Below are 27,542 nucleotides of genomic sequence, written 5' to 3'. Positions count from 1 at the left end.
CAAACGGAGTTAACTGATAGGTTTTTGAGAAGAGGATACAGTAAGGCCACATTAAATTCACCAAAGGTCAGAGCCAATATCAACTCGAGAGAGAAACCTATATTTACAGAGGACACCCAAAAGCATAAAAAAGATGAATTAGGTCAATCCATAAGGTTCATCACAGGTTTTAGCAATCAGCATTGGGAAATCCGGGCCATTTTCCAAAAGCATTGGTATCTAGTTTGTAGTGATCAGACACTAGGCCCCAGAATCCAAAAAAGACCTTTACTGACATTCCGGAAGGCCAGGTCTATTAGATTTTATCTGGTCAGTAACACCCCTGGACTAAAGCAACAATAGAGTTGGCTAAGCAGCAGTAAAGGATTCCGCCGCTGTCACAAATGCAAAATCTGTAACTTCGGTGTGAATACAACTGAGGTGCCTCTGCCGTTTACAGACATCTAGTGCCATCAAGTGGCAGATACTTAAACCACTAACATGTAGGAGTGACTATGCTGTTTACATTCTGAGATGTAGTTGTCAAAAACTTTATATAGGGAGCACCATCCTCAAGGTACACCAGCGCATCCTACAACATATCCGTGCCATCAAGCCCAGTTGCTAGACATTTTGAGCAGGTTCACAATAGTGATGTCAGCAATTTGGAGTATTTTGTGGTAGACCAAGTGTTAGCAAGACCCAGAGGTGGCAACAGAGAGAAATGTTTACGGCAGCTTGAATCACACTACATCTTAAGATTCAATACAAAATTCCCGCAGGGCTTCAATACTGAAGAGGATCTTCATGACCATCTGTAAAATCAACAATTGGAGTGCTTTTGTTGTGAAATTCCCAGTTTTGAGTATTAATGTTGAGAGTTTTTAAAGCTTTTTGAATAACAGAATGAGATTTATTCGGAATGAGATTATGACTATGGCCATAGTTGTAGGATAGTTTCCCAGCTCCAGACAAACCTAGTTAATTTATTTTAATACACTGTTCATGAATGTTTCACAGGGTTGCATAATTAATTTTGGTTGTGGTATATAATTTCTGAATTTTTCGCCAAGTTAGTGGTTTTTAGTATAGCACTGCTGAGGGAGAAATATCTTGCAATAAATTGGATATTACAATGCAATGAAAGGGACACATGCCCTAGGCGTGCGTAATGCATTTGTATGATTACAAAGGAACACCAATGTTCAGATACCAGAGGGTGTATTGGGCACTTGCCCTGAATTGGTCACAGCAAGAGAGTTTTAGGATTCATAGAGAAGGAGTTTCACCCTCAAGATAAATGAAAGTTAATTGCTATACATAAAACCCTCAGTGACATTGTTCTAATCATTTTATTCTGAAATGTATGACAGGTGTTAATTTAGGAAAATGGCGTCATGCACATGTCACTTTAAATCTTTGCACACAGTTATATTTTCATGCACTGTCACTTTAAGTATTTTGTGAAAACCCAGGAACATGTTTATATAAGTCAGTAAAATGGCAACTTCTACCGGTTTGACAAAGGCAGCTACGGCTGTTGAAACACATCACCGTTAGTGTCAATAAACGGCATTTGAAAAGCGACCTTGAGCGTGCTGGAGTCTGTCCGTACTGTAAGGCAGACGTGTGGTGGTGGTATGTTTGGTGGTTTGTGTATGTTTGAGGGTATCTGTCTGCAAGATTGGTTCTTTTTTATATTAAAACTGAGTAAATGAATTATTTGCGAGCAATCCAAACTCAAAGAAAGAGATTAAATTAAAAGCAGAGACGTTTTAAGGCATGGGCAAAGTGGGCTCAGGCCTAGGGCCCCAGCCTTTCTGGGGGCTCTCTGATTGAGCCAGCTTGGTTCTGCAGAGATATTTGCCCTGATAATCTTGAATAATTCTTAAACAGATTGTTTTAAATACTGTTTTGCTTTCATTTATTTTTTAATTTGGGTGATGTGTGAGAGTCTATTGCACATATTTTGAAGATAAATGTTCTGTTTATGTTTCATGCAACAACCAATAAAAACGTTTCTTTTAGTTTCAAGCAGGACCTCACATTTCTGAAATGAGAAAGTGTCACAGATATTATTTGCAGTAATCTTAGTGAGCGGCTGCTATGTTACAATATTGAAAACACTGGTCACTATCACTGAAAATTAGATGTAAACACATTTATAATTTGGTGCCTGTGCAATGTCAGTGAACTGGCCAAAGTGGGCATGAAGGAGCTGAAAGTGGATCATAAATTCAAAGCTGTTCCGAACAGGGGGCCCTGAAATTCAATTTGGACCAGGCCCCCCCAAATCCTTAAGATGTCCCTGATTAAAAGTGAAGCCTTCTGTAGTGTAGTGAAGAGATTGTTTGGTGACTGTCATATGGTGTTCAGCTTCTTTCATGTGAGTTTGTTTGTACATTTGATAAGTGTCATCTTCATACCTCAAACGTTTTGTACCTCCTATTGCATTTGTACTCATCCAACATTCAGACCACACCAATGTTTTATTTTTGTGCTCTGTCAATTGCATCACTCTCATTCTCTCAGGTTGTGTGTTAACCCATCATTCCAAATCAATGCATAGTTATAACGCAAAGGACACCGAATGTTTATCTTAACTTCTATAATACAAAATATTGTAATGTTTTGACTTTAATGTAAATCCGAGAAGAGCATGCGCCAAAATCATACATTCATAAAAATAAAGCCCCTAGGTTTGGAAAAAGTCCAATGAATGCAATATGTTGCATTGAACATTAAGCAGCTTGTATGTGTAAATGTGATTTCCATAGATTGTTATGCTAGTAATATGTTTCATATTTTGTTCATTGAATATTTATGTTGTCTTTTGCAATCATGAGCATGTATCTTGTTGTTTTTTCAGATGACAGATCTCAGACTGTCCTCCCATTAGTGAAATCATTTTGTGAGAAATGTCTCAAAGCAGATGAATGTGGTCTTGCCTCTTTAACTTTGCAGTTAGGAAAACTAATGCATGGACTGCAAGGTAGGATTAGGATTTAATCTGTTCTAACCGTATTACACAGTTGATTCTTGAAGTAGGGTTGTGGTTCGTTCAGAAGATGAAATCAAGAGCTGGTGGCGAGGAGGGCGGGGGCTTTGTAAATGTTGTTTGTTTCCCACACTTGTTTGATTCTGCCATATATATCGGTACAGAGTCTTGTCAGTTTAAATGTCTTGTTCAAAGACTCTGGAAATGTTTTGAAATGTGGTAAAATTCACAGTTTTATTGCCCATTATATGACTAGGAAGACATACCTTCCTTCTCAAAAGGGAACCAAAAAGTGTTATATTGATATTGTTAGAGATCACGCAGGTGGATTTGCTTCCCTCACTGGTGCACTCGCATTACATGTAATGAAAAAATCCAAAATCTCAGATAGAGGACCTAGCAGGAGATAATCGCTCAAATGCAGGTGAAACAAATGGAAAGAAGAAGTAAAAATGTCCTTTCTTGAGTCCCATTACTTACCAGGGTTTCCCCACGGTGACATGCTTCATCATAGGGGCCATCTCAACCCGCTGCGGGTTGAGGCGTGCTACGACTTGCGGAAATACGTAGGAACACTGTTGTGAGACTATGTGTGGTGGTGTGTATGGAGTGGAGTGAGTTTTAAAAATATCTAATTAGTGGGCTTAATAACTTTTATTCTTGTTCCTAGTTGATATATTAAAAAGGGGTGAGTCCCTAGGGGGCCTGGTTACAATGAGTCAGGTGTCCCTAGTGGGTGTCAACATGTTTCGAGCTTCCCCTGAGCTCTTCTTCAGGACATGCACAGGGTCCAGCCCTATGCCTTCCACTCCTTAAGTGACCTTAATTAGGTATAAAGAATCGTGCTACAACTAATAAGCATGCATGTTAATACATACGATTTCTTAACGTAGTATCTCTGAAAATGGAAAAATCACAAAAGTTAGTAAGTTGGACAACTTACTTCCGGTGGGGTAGGTAAATTCACTAGCAATCGGTGAGTTTGTTTCAAATGAGTGCGCGTGTTGATGACATGCTTGATCAGAGACACACACACACAGTTTAGGGTGCCACAGAAACTGTGCCTTGTTCAAAATAAAACCTATTCCTTAGTGACATTTACAGAAAAAAACATGACTGACGGATTCTGTATGAGGGAGCTGGTCATGCAGTGTCCGTGCCTGGGGTGCTCAACATCATTAAACTAAAAGTAATGACCTGTACGCGCTGGCCGTTTTTCAAACGCGTGACTAGATGTACTGTTTAAGTTGTGTGCCTGGTTGTAACGCACCCATGATTAGTTGACAAAAGGTGAGCCATGAATACATTTCACTGTTGTCTCACTGTCTTATAGAAAAGCGCGTAACTGCGTCTTAATATTTGTTGTGTCCGGAGAACCGGAATGCGTGCTTGTGATGTCCTAAGAAATGATCGTACCAATGAGGCATGCTGATAAAATGCCGGTGCTCGTGAAAATATATCAAATGAGTCAAACAGACAGTACTGACAACATTGAGTAGACGTTACAACACATGAAACATATAAAACATACTAGTTAGAGGGCAACAATGCGCCTCATGGTACTGGAGGGGCTGGGAGGTTCTCGAGCGCTGTAAAAATGGGGGTGAGGAAAGAGGAAAAAGAGTGATGTCAATTGCCTCGAAAGTTGGGAGGAAACGGGAGGCTAAAGGAGCATCTGTAGGCTGCCCGGTTCCTGTGAAAGAAAGATGACTTACTTGTCGGAGAAATCCTCTCTGGCTTTCTTGCCTAGTGTGTCCCTCGAGACCGGAAATTGATGAGTCTCGGGACGGGCTCTGTATTTGAGGAAGTGTTTCTGCCTAGTCATACTCGGAAGACTAGAGCGGGAACCTTCACAAAATGGCCGCCGTCTTTTGTCTAAACGAGGCGCTCTGTTGGAGGTTCCCAAAATCGAGACCATGTAACCTAAGTAATGGATGCAGGGTGTGAAAAAATTAAATATATTTAAATAAATGGAGCGAAAATTTTAATAAAATGGAGCGAAAAAATAAACCAACTTGAGGACTCAGTCAGCTGGAATGGGGCTGCTGTTACCTCTTAAATGAGGTGTGTGGAAAAAGTGGGAACATAAAAAACAAGCAATAAAAAACAAGCATTAAAACACATATAAACAAACACTGTTTTGTCAGTTGTAATTGGGGAAGTAATCTCGGGGGCTGTTGTTGTTTTTAAAAAAAAATGTACTACTGAATATATGTCTCTAATTGATCAAGTGTAGAGGGTTTTTTTTGCTGTTGGTATGGGCGCGTCCTTCTTGTGTTTGCAGGGTAAATAGCTCCTTGGTTGGTTAATGTTTCTTATCTAAGGAGCTCTCCCCAAGGAATGTTATCGTTCAGACCTTGTCTGTCGCTGCGTAATTTGAATACCCAGCGTTGCTCCTTCTCGAGGAGTCTGTGTTCTAGGTTGTCACTGCTTTTTATGTGTTCAAGTACCACTCATTTGATGTCATTGGGGGTGTGTTGTTGCTCAATAAAGTGTGATGTCATTTTTGTCGTGGCTCGCTTGCACCTGATATTACTCCGGTGTTCTACAATCCTTGTGCTTACTTTTCTGGTCGTCATTCCTACATAGTGTAAATTGTATGTGCAGGTGATCATGTACACAACTCCTGATGTGTTGCAGTTGGTGAAGTTCCAAATTTCCCAGGTCATACCATTGTTGAAAAATACCTTTTTTGTGGCCGTGGTCAGGTGGCAAATACTGCAGTTACTGCACGGATAATGTCCACTGGGTAGTGTGTGCAAGGTTGTTTGGCCGTCCCTTTTGGTAGTGTTCTAGGGCCGAGTGTGGACCAGGTAGTTTCGAAGCTTCTTCCCTTTCCTGTGGCTAAACATGGGCCATGGGACATCCACATTTCTGCTGTTCAGTGTACGCCAGTGTTTTTTGATGATCTTTGTCACTTTGCCTGATGGAATGTTGTAGGTGGTTATGCAGATGGGTCTATTGTCCTCTGTAGTGTTTTTGGGTCTAGGCTCCAAAAGTGCTTCTCTGTGGTTGTTGGCTGCTCTCTTTTTCGCTTTTGAGATTAGATGTTTAGGATAGTTTCTTGCTAATAGTTTCGCTGAAAGGTCTTTGGCTTGGGTGTTGTAGTCTTCCTTTTCAGTGCAGTTTCTTCTCAGTTTCAAGAACTGTCCAAAAGGAAAGTTATCTTTGAGTTGCCGGTGATGAAAACTGTTGTAGATCAACAAACAGTTCCTGGCTGTCGGTTTGAAGTGTGTAGTCATGGACAGTTTTCCTTGGTTTGCTATGATGTTTATGTCCAAAAAGACCAAATCAGACCTACTCATAGTGTGAGTAAAGTTCAGGAAAGGATCTTGAAGGTTGAGCCAATTGATGATATCTGTGGCTTCCGATTCATTCCCCTCCCAGATCATCAAGACATCGTCGATGTAATGTTTCCAGAGTTTCAGATGGTTGGTGTGGGGGTTGGTGATATTGAGTATTTTTTCTCTCTCAAGATGATGGACGTACAATTCCGCTTCACTCGGCGCGAAAGTGCTTCCCATGCTGGTTCCGTGCACTTGGTGGAACAGTGTGTCTTCAAACTTAAAATAATTCTCTGTTAGAGCCAGCGGCAACATTCTAGGACTACGTGTCGGGGTGTATGATAAACCCATGGTTTTTCAAAGAGAACCTCTTCAAGGATTTGTAAAGTTTCTTTGTGCGGAAGACTGATGTAGAGGCTTTCTACATCAAGGCCAATCAGGATGTTGGTTGTTGGGTTGAAGCTTAAGTCTTGGAGAAGACATAATATCGCTTTTGTGTCCTGTAAGTACGTGCTGGTACACTGGATGATGGGACGTAAAAAAGCGTCTGCGAATTTTGACAATTGTTCTAAGATGGAACCAATGCCTGACACTATAGGTCTCCCTGGTGGTTTTTCCATAGATTTGTGAATTTTGGGTATGGTGTAGAAGTAACTCACTCCACTCCATACACACCACACCACACATAGTCTCACAACAGTGCTCCTACGTATTTCCGCAAGTCGTAGCACGCCTCAACCCGTAGCAGGTTGAGATGGTCCCTATGATGAAGCATGTCACCGTGGGGAAACCCTGGTGAGTGAGGGGCCTCAAGAAAGGACATTTTTCCTTCTTCTTTCCATTTTTTTCACCTGCATTTGAGCGATTATCTCCTGCTAGGTCCTCTATCTGAGATTTCGGATTTTTTCATTACATGTGACATAGGAGGGTGGACCTAGCATATCCCTCTACCTCCCCCCTTTTTTGATTTTTCACTCACATTACAAACATTTTTCCTTTCCCTTTTATTGCCACCCACTAGTTAATTTTTCCTGGGTTACTCTGCACTACTCATCGTTTAGATACATTTTTGTTAACAAGAGGTTTGCCCATTACGTTTTTTTATATTCTGTCATTATTGTTGTCAATTAAGATACCGTGTTTTATCGTGATCATCACCCGTTTCTAGCATGTTCAGATAATTCCAGTTTTTCTACTGATTTTAAAATAGATTTTATAAAAAGATCTGCTGGATGCATTTTCTATTTTTTATTGCCATGTAACAGGAATGTCTACCCAGGCTGCTTCTATGTTGACGGTGAGCATCCCCATGACTGTACCTTTCTTCTACGTGAAGCCAACTTCACTCCATTCAAACACTCCAAAACATGCAGATTCACAAGTTGGCCAATAGTGTGCTCCTAAAGTAACATTCCTCTCTTCTATGCAGATAATGACCATAACTGCTTCTTTAAATTCCAGAGATTAGCACGTTTACTTCCCTAACATAATGGAGTTCAAACAACGAATGGTGTAAGGAGTGATGTCCTTAGCTCTGTGTATATAAGTTGAGTATTCAAGGTTACCTGAAATATTCCCTAATGTACCTTCTACAGATCGCCTTGGCATTATATGTGAATATTTAGTGCTATCCTTTATACATAATTTCAACCCTCGTTTCAATAGTGACTTTTGTTCAAGTACTGGGCTGAGGTGCTCTTATTTAAACTCCTAGAACAAACTTGCCTGTTTAACGCTCAGCCCTCCCATGTAACCTTTTTAGTTTTCAATACATTATGAAGCTTGCATTACAAGTACATGGTGACATTGAAATGTAAGAATCTTTAAAAACAGTATTGCCCTTTTTCCAATTGTCAGTCAAAAGGTGCACTGTGGTGAGCTTGCACATACTTTATACAAGATAATATTTAACGAGAAAATTCAATTATTGTCTGCTTCTCACAAACTTAGCTAGAGCCGCTAGCAACATTTAGATAGGATGCACCTTTTGAGAAATCACTGCTAAATGACGTTTGCAAATTAAAATGCACCTCTGTAGATATTTCCACCCCTTTGTGAAAATATTTTAGAAAAGCCAAAAACACATAAAAGTGAGAACAACATTTTACGAAATAGCAAGGCAGGAGCTGCTGAGCCTTACATATGCAATCTTTATTGCAAAATAAATCCTTGCGAAGCCACCTACTTTCGTTTTGTTGATATATGCCTCAGTGTCTTCATATTTCTGACATTTAATCTTACATGTCTCTCTGTGCCATACTGTCTGCAAATCATATTGGATAATTATGTTGCTACACTATTCGCGGCTTCATTAGGAATGGTAAAATGTAAGATTCATAGTGACCTGGAAAAATCTTTATTTTCAAAGTATGTGCCTACCGAGTACTGTACACGACTAAGGATTCTAGTGAAGTACTACGGCTATCAATTTATATGCACCCCCGCCCTTGGTAGTGGCTTCATCATTGAATAGGTATTGCCAAAAACAACTTTATTGAGACCAAAACCCAGTCTAAGGTACTAATATTAGATTCTTGAATAAATATCCTACCTAAGTTCTGCTTAGGTGCACTGGCAAAATAGTTTTCATTGGCTGATTCCCATTCCTGATATTCAAACTGATGACTGGCCTGATTTCACCCTCCTATATGGCATTTTGAATATCTGAGAATGCGCTAGAGTAGTGGTATTTCACCAATCTCAAACTTAGGGTTGTGAATGCTTTGTTGTCGTTCCTGTGTGATCCTCCAAATGTATGGGTTTATAGATGATCATTTTTTCCACCTAATAAACTCTCCAAAAAGTTCTCCTTTCAAGGGCAAGAATAAGCTTGTTATGTTGATGAGAACTAATCAGAAATACCTCCTTATTTAATGATGGTGTAGGAGAAGGGATTTGGCTATAGAGAAGAAAACAGATATGAGGAACCTTTGCCCCAAAAATCTCTGGTAGATGGAAAATGTTATATATTTACATGTTAGGCATGTAATCACCCTATGACGTATGCACACTTTCAGGAATATTCTTGGATTTATTTGAGAATCTCATTTTCAATAATCATTCTTGATATATTTTTCCCCCAAGGCTATGAAAATCAGTTTGTGTGAGCTCTGTTTTGGCACTGCATTTTTCACTATGTTTGTTCTTATTATACATTTAACAGTCTCTAATGGTTTTGACCAAAAGCTTCACTCTTTTTCATAAACCAAGTTTGATGTGTTATCATCATTTTTGTACTAGCTATGCTAGATTTTAAGTAAGCCTACAAAAAATTGTTCGGAACTTGGTGACTATATATTTTGGTCTTAAGTATGGTACGAAAAGTTTGCCAGTTATAAAAAGAGTGTTCAAAATCATTTCGAAATATGGCCTTACATTATCTCTTGAAGTGTGATCCAGGTGCCCTTTATGAAAGTCACACAGTCTCCATAATCTACCACTGTGGCCTGCTCCTGCTCACCTCTTTATCAGTCTTAACCGGATGTTTATTTTTTTCAAGGGACGAATGCCTCACTTAACGTTGCAGCGGGACATGAGAAAAAAACATCTTTCATGTCCCTTGAGACTCTTCACATCCTGAGGGGTTCCACATCCTAAAGCGTGCACCACAGAAATACCTGTTTCTGTAGAAGTGAAAGTTGATTTGCTTCAAACTTAACTCCGAGGTCTGCCATATGATGGAAAGAAAGAATTACTTCTTCACCAAAACACTGAGTAATTTGAGAAAAATTTCTCTCATAGTTAGTTTTCGCCTTTCTGTGAGTACACTGAATATCCCACCTCCTTAATGAACGACACATTAATCACTATTAATTATCACACTCATGTTGTGATGGACGTGATGATGTATATGGCCATGCACTTTCTGCATGAAGGGGTAGCTAGCTACACAGCTTTTCTACCAGTTGACAATTAAAAACATTTTCTGGGGCCTCAACCAACAGTAAATCAAGTTGATTAGAATAGTAGACTGTTACTTACTTAAACTCTGCCAGACTAAGCTATACTGGTGTGTAATTTCAACCTATTCTGTATTTTAAATATGACTTTCTTACAGTTGTTGTTTAAACCTTACATGGTGGTAAATATAGATTTAAAGAAATGGTAATATTAATGTAGACCTTCAACCAGCCACGGCCCGTACAGGTTAGAGCGGTGGGGCCGGTCGAGGGGGGATTTCGACAGACGACAGCGAGGGAAAATTATTTATTTATTTCATTTTCCCTCGTGGTCATCTGTCGAATTCCCCCCCAACCCGGCCCCACTGCTCCACCGCTCTTACCTGTATGGGCCAGTGCTGCCTTTAACCCCTTAGCTGCTGAGGCTTTTCCACCCCAGTGCTAAGCACTTGTTTGGCTATTTGGGTTACTTTGCGCTTATGGCTCCATAACTTTTTTTACAACTATGGGATCCATGCCAAATTTGCATCCTTTTTTCCCCACATAATGAGGATTCTAAGGGTATCCAGTGTTTGTGGATAACCCTGCATGGGGCCGAGAAAATCAGCAAAATATAGCTAAATTGTGGGTATTTTTTTTATGTGGATAAACTGCTGTGCAAAAATATATATTTTTTTTTTCCTAAAATGGCATCAACAAAAAATGTACAGTATTACAATCACACTCACCCCAACTTTCAGGAACAAGCACAGAATAGAAAAACTTGTTTTTTTTTATCAGAGTTTTGCCATTTTTCTAAGAGGTATCCCATGTTTCCTCATTTTTGTGCTTTCCACCTACTTTTGTGGTCGAAAAAGGTGTGCAACCCATGGGTGATCCTAGAAAGCTATATATTTCTGAAAAATAGGCAAAAGATTAAATTCAGTAAGAGTTTATTTGTGTAGATCTCTCAAGGTTTTCTCAAAGAAATTAACTGTTGGGAATAAAAAATATTGACAATGAGTAGGAAAAAACAGCTACATTTGACAACTTTTTCATCTGTAACTTCTCATCACAACTTCTCATTACAATGACAGATTTACAAAAGAAGTACACTAGTACATCCAGTAGACCCTTCTGGCATGCGGGCTATGTAGGGTTTGTAGGTCAGTCCAAGAAACTGAGTTACGCAGAACCAACAACTGACCAACACCCTTCAATGATTTTGCATTGTGCACCAACCATGGAGCAATTCATATGGTAAAATATAAAGTGTGAAAAATGTGTCAGAAGTAAACCTATGTATTTCCGAAATGTGCACCAAATGCTGAGTTTTGGAGCTGTGATTGTTTGTACATCTCTGAATTTGCGGTACCCATTCTAGCATGTGATTCAGAGGGTATTTTGCAAAATGTGTTCTTTCTTGCATAGTGGCTTACATTTGGAACACTCAAATGCAGAAATGCAGAGAAATACATTTGGTACTATTCTATGTTCCCACTGGTCTTCACATAAAAATCGTAGCCTACTTATGTGGCTGTGCCAATTACCTGCAGCACAATGCACCCCAAAATACGACCTGGAGGTATTATATTTTACCCAGCAGAATCCATGCTTTTTTCCCAACGTGGATGACTCTAGATTTTGGGCCCCAGCTCAGCCTCCACAAAGGAAAATCTACCATACCACAACATTTCTGAAAACTAGACACATGGCGGTGGTTTTACTTATGAGATTCTGATGAGGTGTTCCTTGCCAAAGTCAAACTGCACATAAAAACACAAATTTTTCTCACATTTCTTTGAGTGAAAATTCTGGAATCTGCACACAGCCACAAATTTCCTACCACTCAGCGTTTCCTGATGTCTCCCGATAAAAATTGTACCTTACTTGAGTGGATTGCCCTAGCGCCCGCAACAAAGAAGAAACACAACATGGACAGATCAAATTGTTCTACCCAAAAACTGACGCTTTCCTAAAATGTTGGTTGCTGCAGACTTTGGGCTCTAGCTCAGCTGGTACCTAGAAAAACCTTCCAAACCTGCACATTCCTGAAAACTAGACACCTGGAGGGGTGCAGGTTGACATGACTTGCATGGTTATCACTAGGTTATTTTGTTACCCAGAAGCTCTCGCAAACCTTAAACTTTGGCTGAAAATACATATCTTCCTCTCAATGTGTGATGGAGGGAGCTACAGATTTTCTACCACATAGCATTATCCCAAGTCTCCTGCTAAAAATGGTACCTAGGAAAGGACCCAAAATGCAATGTGGAGACATCAACATTTCCTCTCTAAAAATGACCTGTTATGTTAAGTGGGTATCTGCGGTATTTGGGCCTGGGATTGGCATCCACCAAGGGAAACCTACCAAACCCAGACATTTCTGAAAAGTAAACATCTGGGGGAGTCTCGGACGGATCCAGCAATGTTTTCTTACCCACAATGCCCGAAAAACCTCAAACCTGGTCTAAAATTACACATTTTCTTTACATTTTTGTGATGTTAACTGGTGGAATTGGCACCGATCCACAAAATTCCTATCACCCAATGTTACTCCACTTGTTCCCATAAAACTGCTTCCCCCACTTGTGTGGCTGGGTCTAGTGCCCACCACAGAAACAGATCAAACCCCTACGAGGACTCCCGTTTACCCTGGTTCGATCATTTCCTGTCGCTGGCATACATCAACCCACTGGCATTAATGCGGCCCTGATCACTTTTTGGCCCCTGGGGAAATGTTTGTAAGTACCCATGTCTTAAAGAGACCTTAATGTTTTGGGATGCCTCTCAAGTTTGCTACTGCAGTTACCATTACTTGGAAAAAATATGCAAGTACATTTCTTAGGTCTTGATCATCAACAGCTGTATGCAAAATGTAATGTAAAATGTCTATGACAGAACACAACTAAAGTTTTGAGTTTTTAATAAAGTTTATGCTTTATTTTCTAAATATTTTAGCATTAAAACATGTTTATGCTTTATTTTCTAAGTATTTTAGCATTAAAACACATTCTTGGTAAAGAATGCCTTGAGCAGCAAAAAAACAGATCTGTTCTGATGTGTGTATAATAGTAATATTTTGCATCAGTCCATATAACATTTTCAATTTTTGCAGTAAGGGTAATGGCAAAAAGAGCTTTATGGGATATATTTCTGCGTTCATGAATAGGAGCAGAACAAAGCTACTTTCCTCCAATATGGCCTCATTCATATACACGTTTTTCATCAGGAAAAAACGAGAAACAATAAAGCAGATTGATTTTGCTATATGTGTTCTGTTCGTGTAATAAGGAACAGAGAAAATACATTGTTCACCTTTCTTCAAATGTGAAAGAGAGGGCTATATTACAGGGACAATGGATGTGGTCCTTACATTAAAGAAACACAGAAGCATATTTTCAATGTTTTTTACAGAGTCCATATAATTTGCGTTGATTAAAATCTGTGTGCACCGTCCCCTCTTGTGCTATGAGCAACCATGATGCAAAATGGATTTTCTGTGCCTAGTTCACTAGCACAAACCTTACATAATACGACCCATGGGAATATATACATTTTATGCCTATTGTGGATTGTGGATTGTGGATTGCTTTGATCTTCTGAACGCCTCTTGTTGTGCCACAGCGGGAAAGGAGTACGAGTCCCGAGAGTACTGCGAGTCGTCCTAATGGGCGGAGGGGGTCAAGAACCACATACCCCAACAGCCCCTGCGGCGCGTTTACCGCCTACGTGCAGGGAAGCGTCAGGAGGCGCTTAAATTGCGGCCAGGGCTCCCGCAGTGCAGGAGCCTCTTGTGGATTGGGGATTGTGGATTGCTTTGATCATCTGAACACCTCTTGTTGTTCCACAGCGGGAAAGGACTACGAGTCCTGTGAGTCCTGTGAGTCCTGTGAGTCGTCCTAATAGACAGAAGGAGTCAAGAACCACATACCCCAACAGCCCCTGCGGCGCGTTCGACGCCTACGTGCAGGGAAGCGCCAGGAGGCGCTTAAATTGCGGCCAGGGCTCCAGCAGCGGGGGAGCCTCTTGTGGATTGCTTTGATCATCTGAACGCCTCTTGTTGTGCCACAGCGGGAAAGGAGTACTAGTCTCGCGAGTCCTGTGTGTCATCCTAACGGGCGGAGGGGGTCAAGAACACATCCCCCAACAGCCCCGGAGGCGTGTTCGCTGCCTACGTGCAGGGAAGCCCCAGGAGGCGCTTAATTTGCGGCTAGGACTCCCGCAGCACGGGCGTGCCCGGGCAAAGCCTGGACCAAGGGCGGGCCCATCTGAGCCTGGCAGAGGCTGGAGGAGGCTGGGCTGGGCCACCTCCCCGTGATCCCGTGCAGCAAGTTGGACATTAGCTGTAAGGTACCCATTTTGATTTGGTGCATCCTGAGGATTACATAGCAACCAAACACGAGACACTACATAGAATGAGTAAACGCAAGGTCACGGGTTTATTGGCAGGGGGTGTCGTGGGGACCCTGGACGCATTCCTGACTAGGGCAGAGTCAGTCCTGACTCATCAAATTCAGCTTACTGAAAAAAGACTTTCTCTGGAAACCTTTGCAGCCCAAAAAAGGTCATCGATGGGAGGTATAATCACGGCTAAATCTCCTAGGGGGGTGCAGCAAATTGCGGATCATTCATGTTCGGACACCCCAGCTCCAAGTAATAATGGGGAAATAGCTGACTTCCCAGGTATATTACCAGCGGTAGTTGAGGTAACCACAGTTGCACAGATAAATACCATCAACTCTGTCCAAAATCCAGTGGTGGACCGGGATCCGGCTCTCTCAGCCACTCCATCTATACTAACTATAGAGCCTTCGGCACCATCGGTCCCTGCTATGGCTCACGTTGCAACTATGCCCGGCTCACACCGAGGTGAGGTTATCACCAGATCCAAAAGAGTCGCTAGGGAAAGTGTGATAAGCCCATTAAAATCTTTGGCAACAGGCAGTGGAGAGCCACCTGCAAAACACACGAGGGGAAGTGTCTTACAAAGGCAGAAGCAAAAATCCAAATCTAAGCAGCAAACAAATAGGCATCACGAGAAAATGGTTTCCGAATCTGATAGAGGACTGGCCCTAAGCCAAGCTTCCAACAGTGGTGATCACATCCTGGTGGATTTAGGGGACGACCCTGATCAATGGAAAAGACTGGAGACTCTGACGACTGTTTTCCTGGGGCCTCTTTTAAGTAAATTAGGGTCAATTGAAGAAAAACTGTTGCAACTCCAGAACCCCAGTAACGCATCAGTTAATCAAGGGGCATGTAGGTGCACATGCGCAGCGCATGGGGGAGTTGAAGTTTCCAAGGTTCCGGCTCCACCTCCAGTGAATGGGAGTGTGGTGAGGAAAAATGGGGATGGGGACCATACAATAGGAAAAGATATTATGGGCACCAGGGTGCCTCATGTACCCCAATCACAACTTGAGGCAACTGGATCCGATGGGAGTATTAAAGACATGGGGCTGAGGGAATCCAGGACAGGGACCGTAGGTAATTTCATAATACAGCAGGGGGGCCACGAAATGATAGGAAGGGGAGACAATGCACAGCAGCAATCAAAAGAGAGGTCCCCGCTTGTTGCGCAGAGCATCCCAGATCTACCAGTCTTTGATTTGCCCCCAGCTAGCTGCCCGTACACAGTTGTCCTGACCTGTGTCCCAGCACTCATAAGTCAAAAAGAGGAATCCACGACACAAGTAATTAATAAGGTGGCGCATTGGATGTGTAGGCACGCAGGGTTTAATATCAGAGAGCACCGACATATTTTAATGGCAAGGAGGGTGTCCTGGATTGGTAGAACCAAGAAGGTCTTTCCAGGGGACAGCGTGATTGTTACGCTTAGACACCCTGATCTTGTGCGTAAGATTCTCTCCCACAGTAGCGGCTATTATTCAGCTGAACTAGAATCAGGGATTAAACCGCTCCCGCTGGGTTTCTTTTACAGACCACTGGCCAACTCCAGCCATCAATACTGTCATGTGGATCAACAGGAGGGTGTAACTTGGTGGACTAATTTAGAGCCGACAATTAACGCTTTGGCTCTATTGAGAGACCTAAATGAAATTTTTTGACTACATCTGATGGAGGAAGTGGTCAGAATCCGTGATACTCCCCTCACAAAAATAGATATAAGGGGAAGGGGAGATGAGATTAATCTAGGGCTAGCTGTAGCTCAAACCACCCGTGAGCATAAGGATTCAAATGATAACATGGAAGGTTGTACAGGTAAGACAATTATTAGGACCTGTAGCTCCCAGTCAATAGCCAATACAGAAGGGCTTAATGGGAGAGAAATAAAAATAGTCTCCTGGAACATAGCAGGCCTATCCACCAAATTTAAGAATGAGCAATGGCTTCTATATATAAGGGAATTTCATATTATATGTTTGCAGGAAACATGGGAACCAATAAACAATAGTTTCTTCCTTGAGGGATACAAAACCTTCTTTTGCCCGGCGCACAAGGCATCTTCAGGGAGAGAGAGGGGAGGGCTGATTATATTTATAGACCTAACATTACAGGGAAGATGGTGAGACATGGCGTGGGACTCAGAGGTTGCTCAGGGGCTCACATTTTGTAATAAAGGTTATAGGTTATTTCTCATAAATTTTTATAATGCCACGTCACACACACAGGGTTCCGCCAGCCTGAATGAACTGAACACCAGACTTACTCAGACACAGGAGCGAGGGTTTATGGCATTACAGTTGGTTTTAGCGGGCGACTTTAATTTTCACTTGTGCCCAGATTTGAGGGTGTTTCAGGGGGACTGGTCATCCTGTACGCTTCGCAATGGTCCACATATGGAGCATACAAAGGAGGGAAGGGAACTTAGTGGCCTTTTAGATATGCATGCGCTAATACATACAATGGATCTAATTGTTGTCAAACAGGGCAAAACGGTTCAACCCACTTTTAAGGGAAGAGGATGTTCTTCATTTATTGACTACATCTTTGTTTCTGTCTCATTTAAAAACTGTGTATCCAGTTTCAATATCGGGTACAGCGCCTTTAGTGATCATAATCCTCTGGCCTTACTCCTTGTTTACGCATGTAGCCACCCAGTACCCCACAGAATGGGGGGGGGTCGGGGCAACGGACCAAGGCAGGAGGCTGCGCTGGACACAGGTCAATGGCAAGGCCTTCTATAGTTCTCTTTTTAAGAAAGGTGAGCAGGTTATCTTGAAGTGTTTAGATCTTGAAGTGGAAGGGGCGGAATTAGTTGAGGCTTTCAGGAGTGTTGCGCAAATAGTTGATAGCTTACTAAAAACCCCTCTCATGTGGTCAAAATGGACACTCCAAGATGGTTTGACCCACAATGTTCACAGGCCTTAAGAGAATTGAAAGCCGCCCTAAAGATCATACGAAGAGACAGGGACTGGGTGACTTCTTGCCGTAAAAAATATAAGCAAGCCGTCAAGGGACGGAAGGGTCAATTGCAACAGCAAGCCTGGGAAGACTTGACAGAGGCAATGGTATTGAAGGACTCCCTTCTGGAGAGTCATAAATAATCCTTGTTTTCATGATGCAAATAAACCTGGGGTAAGCAATAACATCCTACTGACGCAATGGCAGGAGCACTTCCTAGGGCTTTATAATTATCATTCAAGTTCAGACCTGATACAGGAGCAGCATTGGGAGCAGAACACACCCCCACTTATATTCTCACTGGGCGAGGTGAATATAGAAATCGAGGACCTAACTAGGAATAAGGCCCAAGGCCCAGATGGGATCCCAACGGACCTTTTCCGCAGTAATGTGGATTTATGGGCGTCCTCCTAACAAGGGTCCTAAATGCAGCAGTGGATACAGTAATGCCAGCATCATGGTCCACTGCCACGATCGTCCCCATTTTTAAGAAAGGCAATAAAGACAGCCCACAATGTTATCGCCCAATTTCCCTTATTGATGTGTCAGCTAAGGTTTTGGGGCAGGTGGTTTTAAGTTGGCTGACAGATTGGGCAGAGGAGCATGAAATTATAACAGATGTCCAATTTAGATTCAGACCAGGGAAATCTACCACTGATCAATGCCTCAATTTATATCTCATCACAGCCAAATACACATGGTCAATCCAGGGACGATGTATTTGGCATTTATGGATTTGACTGTGGCTTTTTACTGAGTAAACCATGGGAAATTATGGGTGGGCTCGGGGTGGAACCGGGGATTATTATTATTTTAAAATCCTTACATCTTAATACCACGGCTGCGGTTAGATATACCTAGGAGGGGAAGTTAACAGAATCCTTTAAGTGCACCAGTGGGGTCAGACAGGGTTGCATATTAGCACCCTTTCTGTTCACCCTATATATAAATGGTGTCGACCATGCCCTGAGTGCCATACAGGCAGATACCCCTAGGATAGGTCCACGTGGGGTTCCCGTTCTGCTTTACGCAGATGATGCGGTACTCCTTGCTCGTACCCCTAAGGGTCTGCAGCTCTTAATATACGGCTTTGTGACATTCATGGAGAATTTGGACTTGTCACCCAAATGTCATGGAAGTGGGAAAGAAGCCATTCAAATCCTATAACTGCACAATTGGTTCTCATCGCTTAGGCAAAGTACAGTCCTTCTCATATCTGGGGATTTTATTTGATGGTCGATTAAATTTTAAATATTTATTAGAGGAGAAGTGCCGAGTCATGACTAGGTGTACTGAATCAATATTGAATTTTGCACACAGGCTAGGACGTTGGACTCCAGAGCAGATTCTAAAATTATATAGCTCTATGTGCTGTGCTAAAGTGCTATATGGAAGCTAGGTGTGGGTATTTATTGAGGCTAACAAACTACAAGTTGAAGAGAACATGTATCCTAAGCGCCTGTTGAAAGTCCCCCAGAGTACGCCAGCGCATAATATTCATGAAGAGCTGGGTGTCAGATATATCACTGACATGATGGCAGTCAAACCTCTAGCCTGCTGGGCAAAGACCTGGGCAAATGAGGAGGTGGCATTAAGTAGGTTGGTCATACAAGACTGTCTTTCCCTCGACCACGGGCTTAAAATCCCTTGGCTAACATATGTGAAGGAGTCATTTGAGAGAATGGGGTGTGCAGATTTATTCTCCAATCCTTCTAGTATGAGTACGCAGGATAAGGACCGGGTCAAGGATCGGTTTTTTATGTATTCTTTGACACTCCGTGAGGACAGAGAGTTTGCTAAGCCGTCGGTGAGAGAACATCTAGTAGTTAAGTCTACCGAGGGCATTGAACCATATTTGTCCTGTATAAGCAGTGCTCACGATAGATTTTTAATGACCCGGTTTAGGTTAAACCTTTTGCACCATGCACTAGCGGTACCGGCAGGGTTTACAGCGTCCATAGAAATGAAGGGGCCCTGTGGCTGCGACAACAGGTCTCCACAGGCTACCCTTCATTTCGTTTTACTGTGCCCATTTTACTCCAATCCCAGAAGCTTTTTTTTGAAGGGCCTCCTAAAGAAAGCCAGATTTAGACAGGCGTGTGTGGCATTGTTATTTTTAAAATTGGCATCAGAAGCTTTTACACTTTTTTGTATTATTAACTTTTTAAGGGCTGCATTTAGATTAAGGATCACAAGGGGCGGCGGAAGCCCAAAGAACTCCCGCTTGCCACATTTTTATACTGTTTTAAATTGTAGTAACTTTTGTCCATGGCATGCCATAGGCCCGAATCAGGTTTGAAGATGACTTAGATGACTGAGGGACATGAAATATGAGATGAGAAAACTTCTTGTTTATCTGCTGAAACCGTATTCTGTAGAATTCAACAAGCTGAACTTTCTTATAATGTTTGTACTTGTAACCTTTTCTTTTTATATAAATTGTATCTTTTATGGTATTTTTATATGCCGAATAAAGATTGTATTATTATTATTAATATAATGCCTATTTGCTGCTTTTTGTTCCAAAGCAGAAAGGGAATAATTTTCTCTCAAAATAATTCATTTATAAACTTACAGAGATATATCCTGTTTTTGCGCTTCTTTCGTGTAGGGTCTTTACTTGTCCTTCTAGATCAGGCTCAGTAAGCCAGAGAAAGTACTTGAAGCTGCTCGCATGTAGTAAAACAACTTTACATGATGCGAACACTTCTCCAACCCTCACTCTCTGTTACTCCTTTTTACATGGTACTTCTCTGTGCCTTCCAACAACCCAGCAGTCTTTATCCAGTTTCCCAAACATGATTAACGTCTACAGAATGGCTCTTTTTTTGGTGCCAACAGATTTAGCTCTCTGTCACATTTCCTATACATAGAGAGACTGTGGCTTTGGGTTAGCTCCTGTGAGCCATTGCTGACCTTGCATCAGCCTTGTACAGCCATTGTTTCTTATAAGTATCATTCACACTAATTAAACCAAAAAACGAGGGTGTGTGTGATTCCCTAATTTTAGACTATATCACTCAGCTTTTTTAATTAGACAAGTGTATGCACTAAACAGACAATACCACGATGTACCGATACCTACCTGGATCAATTTTGTACGCTCTTTATGAAACAACTTTTCTTTTTATGACATTTGTATTATGTCCAATTGCACTTTTATTTCCAAGCACCCTATTTTAAAATATTCCCAACACCTGTTACTGTCATTGTTCACAGACCGCTCTAACTTTTATCAAGCCTTCCTTGCCTCCTCTATTTGGTACAATAAATGTATTAAGTTTCGACATCAATCTTTCTACTTCAAACACTGGAAAGAGAAGAATATTCTATATGTACACCAACTTGTATCCCATAATTCTGTTATACTCTTTCCTACACTACAAGAATGTTATGATTTACCCTCCTCTTGCTTGTCTCGATGTTCTCAAGTATCACAGTAACTTCAATCATTTCAGTCAATCAAATATTTTCCTGCCAACGCTACTCCACTTACTCCCTTGACTCCTTTGTACAACATCTCTCCTGATTCTCATCCTTAAGCTTCTTTCATATATAAACTTTTGTCTACTCCTATTACTGAAAGACCAAAATCCCCAATTGAACTAGCTTGGGAACTAGACTTCTCTATGACCCTTTCATCCCAAAAATGGGACAAACTATGGCACAACGTTTTTACCACCTCTAGAGCTGCTTAGATTATTCAATCTCAATTGCTCAGTTAGTACTCCAGTATTTATACATAAATTCAACCCATCTTCCTCTCCTTTTTGTTGGTCTTGTCTTTCCTCCACTGGTACTCTACTTCATTTGCTATACCATTGCCCTACTGTTTTTGAATTTTAGAAATCCAATTGGGCTAAATGTTCGAAGATTTTTCATTTTTGTACTCCCTTATCATCTCAAAATATTTTTCTTTGCTCCATGTCTGTTGATTTTCATGACACTGTCAAAGCTGAAATTATTTGACCTTTTTATTGCTCTTGCATTTAAAGTTATTCTTACTTGCTGGAAAAATAACTCTAAAATATGTATACTAACATGGTGGGATCCTATTTGTGAAGAACATAGAATTTCTACTGTTTCGACTTTATAAGTATCTCAAAGAATTAAGTCTGATTTACTTTGGTTACCTTTTACTACTTTTCTAACTACACACTCATCTTTACATTAGTAACTACTTTTCTACTCCTTTCCCTTCCGTTTCCTTCTCCTCTTCTGTTCCTTTCCTTTCCCTCTTCTCTTTTCTCCCTTCTCTTTCTTTTCTCACTATATCCTAAAATTATTTAAATAACTAATAATTAGTAGGTACACTAATCTTTTTTTTTTCTTTCAATTTAAGGCATGCGGTTGTATTTTACAGTTCTTCTCCACCATATATAATATCATATCTTCCTTTCTTTGTATATTTTACCATGTCATTTTTCTTTCTAATGCTGTTTGTATCCTTGATACTTTATCTATTCAATAAAAAAAATATATATATTTTTTTTAAAGTGTCATTCACATTTTTGGTCATGGTGCATGGCTCTTACTGGATAATTACTTTAGAAGTGCAATTGGCAAAACTATCTTTTATTTGAATCGCAGTTCATTGGAAGCTGCACAGTTTGGCACTGAGGCGGAGGCACTCCAGAGCTGGGCACTGACAATGTTTATTGTATGATTACTTCAAATCATTTAAAAAATGCTTAAAACCATAAAATTATCATGCTACAAAAGAGCCTTTTAAAACGTTCTTTAAAACTAGCATTGATATGTAAATACATGCTCGTAATGTTACAATTTTTACTAAGTACTAAAATCGGGAGTATCCTTGGAGGAAGTAAGAGAGAAAAGCATAGCATTAAAGTGCTGAGTGCAGTGCCTGGAGATATATGCTAGAGGATGTTTGAGCCTTAAGCAGTGCAAGTAAAGGGCAGGATCATGCTGGAGATTACGTGGCCGATGACAACACAGAAACATGAAGTTAAAGTGCGTAATATATTGCCAGAGGATATGCAACATTTTAAAGTGCAAATAGCAGGTCGGGATACAATGGATTGTTAAAGAGTAATGCTGTACCTCTGGAAGTTCAATACAATTGGTCCAAACAACAGTCTTAATCAGAGTTCGTTGCCATGATGCAGACCGCTCTGTTCCACGTCCTGATCATGCTAGATGGTGGACAGTTTGACTGTTGAGACTGTTGGTCATTCCTACACCTTAACTGGTTACGGATAGCGAGAAACATTTCTCAAATGTGTCCATTTTGGTCATTGATTCCAAGGTGTATAGAAGAGAAACGGCCTCTCTAACTGAGCGGGTGCCAGTTGTAGAAATATATACCTCAGTAAAGTTCGACAGGCGTCTAACAATGCTGGGCAACAAAGTAATAAATGTGCTAGAGATTCCCTTCTGTAGTTACACAATCGACAACAGGTGACTGTTTCAAGCGTTCTCCAGGTTGGGTTTGTTCTCTGATTGGAAGCCGAACTAGTCTTGCTAATAAAATTTGTTTTAGCACATGTTTACCTACTGCCTGGTGGAGATGGAGTTTGTCTGAGTTATTTAGTTGTAGCACAGTTAGAGACTCATTTGGGGCTTTGGGTAGGAGGGCTTCCGTGTCTAATTCTCGTGAGAGCTGATACAGTTTGTTTCCTTATTGCAGTTGTAATGCTTGTATAGCTGATCGTATTTTTGTCCCAGTTCTCAACCGCAAGTTGCAGATGTTCCATTGCTGTTGCTAGATTAGTGGACCAAAGGTTATTAGCACTTGTGAAAATTGTTTTTATTGACACCTTCATGGCGTTGTCGGGGCGGCCATGGCCTGGAAGTACTATTTTGCCAGGACTGCCACATTTCAAGATTTTGTTGCACTGGCCCAAATTCCAGCCTAATTAAGGTATTTCTTAGGTGCTTTGGTAGATGGAAAAACTTCTTGTAGGCTCTGCCCTGGATCTTTTCTACGGTGATTGCCAGCTTGCCTGGAAATGCTTTTTGCGTATAATTAAGCATGGGGAGCAGTTTGGCGGACACCACGCTCAGTGTTGTAGTGGTCGTTGGGTTGTTGAGACAAAATCCTAACTTTAAAACTTTCGGTATTCACAAAAGGCATTTAGTAGTGGTAAAGTTAGGATTCCTAACTTTACTACTACTAAACTGAAGTCCTAACTTTACGACTTTTGGTATTCAAAAAAGGCATTTAGTAGTAGTAAAGTTAGATGTGATCCCCAGGTGTATAGGACGCAGAGACAAAAGTGAGGGTTGGTGAATGTTTTATTTGACCTGTTGGTGAGGGACATTATATAGGTCGTGTGGGGGCTAAGAAAGGAAGGGAAGAGAGGGTTTTTTAAAAGGAGGAACAGAAAGGGGGTTACTCGGACGTCAATGTATCCCAGGGAGGGCTGCTTCGGTGATCTTCCCGCCAGGAACGAGGTTGTTGTGGTTACTGGTTGGCTCCTCCTCGTTGCCAGGATGTCCGGGGAGTATTGTACGTGGCCCGCACCCTCAAGGGAAACAAAAGGACAGCAGGGTCAGCAACCAGAGGCTTGGGCTGGTAAACACACCGCCACCGACACCCACAAGCAGGAGTGTTTAAGGCTTAGAGGGAGAGTTGGTGCACTGGGGGAGGATGGGAAAAAGGGGGGGAAGAAGTGGACCAGGGGGCTGCTCACAGTCCTGCCCTCCACCAGCCCATGGTGAGGTAGCTGAAAAACTGTACTTGCCTAAGGTCACGACCCTTCTGGGTCGTGGCTGTCAGAGTCTTTCCGCCTTCCTCCTCTTCCCCGGGTCGGCTGGACTCGCACTCGTTTCCACTGGGCGGTTTTGTTGTTGACGAACTCTCGGTCATCTCAGCGTCTTCCTTCTGGGTCAGGGTTCTGTTATGTTCTCTGGGTCCGCAGTCTTCGGAAGCAGCATAGAAAGCCCCTCTGTTCTCCGTCCCCGCTATTTGTTCTTCCGCTTGCCGGGCTGGAGTTGTTCCTTCAGGAAAGACTAGACCGCCTATTTCTTGTTTCCGGCGGACTAGTCGCGGGCGCCATCTTGGAAGTCCTGCTCGCGAAGAGCGCGGGACTACATTAGGATTCCTAACTTTACTACTACTAAACTGAGAAAAATCTTAACTTTACGACTTTTGGAATTAACAAAAGGCACTTGGTAGTAGTAAAGTTAGGAATCCTAACTTTACTACTATTAAATGCCTTTTGTGAATACCAGAAGTTTTAAAGTTAGGATTTTGTCTCAGATTACTTTTGTATATCGGGCCCATCGTGACCATTCTTGCCTTGCTATTTATTTTGCTTAGGGTCTGGGTCGATTTTCCAGTTTCACTTAGCCAGTCCCCCAGATAATTATAGTGTTGCACACAGTCCAACCTCAGTGGCACCAGCCACCATCTAGTGGGACTCTTCGTTGGATGTTTCCCAAAGATAGCTATCTTTGTTTTGTACCCATTGGCGATAAGCTCATTCCTGAGGTTGTACGTGTTTAGAGCGATAAGGACTTTTTACAGACCCATTTTTGTGTGATCTAGCATCACTAGATCGTCCACATACTGCACAAGAGGAATTCTACTGTCACCTATTTTTGAAGTGACTAAGGCCACTCTGGATAAGGCCGGACCTAGGTCCACTGTGTAAAGGTTGAATAACATAGGGGTCAGCACACAGCTCTATTTTAATCCTCAGTCTGTAAGGCTCTTAGCTGTAGATGTCTAACCTGTGAGTTTCACTCAAACCCAGGTCCTTGTGTATAAGGACATAATTGCTCGGAGCAGTTTGCGGCAGATGTTCCACTTCTCCAATTTCTCCCATAAGATGTTCTGGAGAACTCTGTCAAAAGAAGCTGAGTAGTCGATGAAACATACAAACATGTGGCTATATTGGTTGCATCTTCATCCTTATTAGGAGCTTGGTAAATAAGGTGCAGGTTGTCCGGAGGCTCGAAAGAAAGAGATTTAATGTGTGGGATCCATTCCTCTGTTTGAACGTAATTCTCTCTGCTTATGTCCCCAAGGCATATGGCATCGATATATTGCCAGAATTGCTGATGCTTATTCACCACTATCAGATTAAAGATTTTCATCCACTTAACCTCCTGTACTTTTCTCCTGTTCTCCCAAACTCAGTGTTAGTATTCCCTGGCAGGGGAGCATAGCTGTTCCCTTAAGTTGGTGGTATTCAGTTTCCTGTGCACCCTTTGTATGGTCCTTAAATGCTGCGTGCTTTCCTTAATTTCTTTACTGGACCTAGTGTGTGAGTGTTATTATGTAATGCAGCAATCCAGGATTTCTCTTGTAAGTATCCACACAGTGCGAGGGATAGCTTGGACCAATTTGTAATACTTGTGAGCTTTAGAGGCAGTGAAGGCCATCCATCCCAATTTGATTTGTAGCTTTTAAACTTCACTGTCCTTATTATCCTCGCAAACATTTATATTGTTCTTCACCATTAGTCATCCTTGCTGCGCTTAGGCAATGTTGTGTTCTGGCTGAGGTGTTAAGCCTTCCCCACAGAGAGGCGTGGTCACTCTCCTTTCGTTGGATCACCTCGTGGGTCGTAATACAGTTACGTTGTCCCTGACTCAGGAAGACATAGTAAATGGTGGATTGGTTATTGTAGGAGGGGGCATAAGCTACCCATGGGCGAATTGTTACTGCTATTTCTTGAGCTGATTTAAGGTTAGATTGCAGGAAGTCGTTAAACCTTGCTGATTCACTGTTCTCCTTGAGGCCTGCATCTTATGCCCCCAGTTGGTGCATATTGAAGTCCCCCAGTGTTTTTAGGTTTTCAAGCTGCTGAATCATTTGATCCAATTTGTCTAAAGTGGCCATTCCATGGGTTTTGAAATAAACATTGATTATGAGTATGATTGGGAAGCCACCATGACCTTTGATCCCTTTAAAAATGCCTGCTTGAAACATTTGTTATTGGCTGTTGAGGTCTAAGTATGTCAGATATATTGAATGTTTGATGGAAGTTGATATCCCACACAATGGCCTCCCAAAAAGTTGTGTTTTTATCGCATGCATGTAGAATTCTGAATAGACGCCTTGCAGCGTTGGAGATAGTGCCATGTCTCCTGTAGGCAGATAATTGCGGCTTTGTCAAGAAGTGCAAGAGCATCCTCACTTTGTAAGATCTTGGTGATTCTGGACACATTCCATGATACAACATTAATAGCATTTATTTGACTTGCCATTTGGTTAACTTTCATTTTCGTTGTGCTAGGAGTAGACCACCTTGCTTTGGGCCAGACTTGCTGCAACCTAGTCCCAGTAGACGGCATATGGTGTATGCAGGGGTGCACTGCCATCGGTGGTGAAAACTTGCTGGGACACTTCCTTGCCTTTTAACCTGTACTAGATGTTTAGGTTCTTATAGTTATTTAGGGCCTCATACCTTTTTGACCCTTTAAGGAGGCCCTCTGTGGAAGGCTCGTAGTATATGCAGGTATTTTTCTCTTTCCAGCACCCGTATGTGAATTTCCCATTCTGCAAACTGTGCTTTTTCCTTCAGCACCTTTATGGATATGTTGGCATCCCACTAGGTTACGATAGTGGTTTCTTTCCCTTCATCCGAGCGAGTACTGCCAACCTTTATCTGGGTTATGTCATTACTAGTAAAGGAGGTGAGAGTTGGGATGTGTTGCAGAAATGTAAGAATGTTTGTTCTATTAAGGATGTCCATTTGGCCTCTAGATGTATACTGCGGGATGAATATTAATCTTTGAGGAGGGCCCCCGTCAATGACGCTAACACTTGATGTTGCACACATTGTGGGAGGTGTTGTTGGTTCCCCCTATTGTCTCCCCGGGGGGGCCATGAATTGCGAGAGAGGTTCAGACGTTCTGTGGGATAAGTCTCTTGTACCCAGTGCATCCCAATTTCTTATCCCACATCACCGGCCTCAGAGTCATTCCATGGTGCGTCAGTTCCCACTGCATAGTCTCTTCTACTGGCTTTCGGTGTTATGGAGCTGGTTTGTTCTGCTTCCCATTTTTGGGCGAGCGTTGCTGAGTATGTACAGTTCAATGATGGCACTGGACGGCCCCACA

The 27,542-nt window shown here is 41.8% G+C and overlaps 1 protein-coding gene across 1 annotated transcript in view; it reads left to right on the top strand.

Annotated features, from left to right (window-relative positions):
* Positions 1–27,542, top strand: part of PPP4R4 (protein phosphatase 4 regulatory subunit 4) — a 2,085,322-nt gene that overhangs the window by 904,945 nt on the left and 1,152,835 nt on the right. The window contains exon 9 of the mRNA XM_085626471.1: positions 2,849–2,971. Coding sequence (XP_085482597.1) covers positions 2,849–2,971 — 123 coding nt within the window. The remainder of the gene's footprint in view (positions 1–2,848; positions 2,972–27,542) is intronic.

This window comes from Triturus cristatus, chromosome 9 (assembly GCF_964204655.1).
Source record: "Triturus cristatus chromosome 9, aTriCri1.1, whole genome shotgun sequence".
Classification (NCBI taxonomy): Eukaryota; Metazoa; Chordata; class Amphibia; order Caudata; family Salamandridae; genus Triturus; species Triturus cristatus.
The sequence above is the reverse complement of the archived record's forward strand: the minus strand, read 5'-3'. Positions and strand labels throughout refer to the sequence as shown.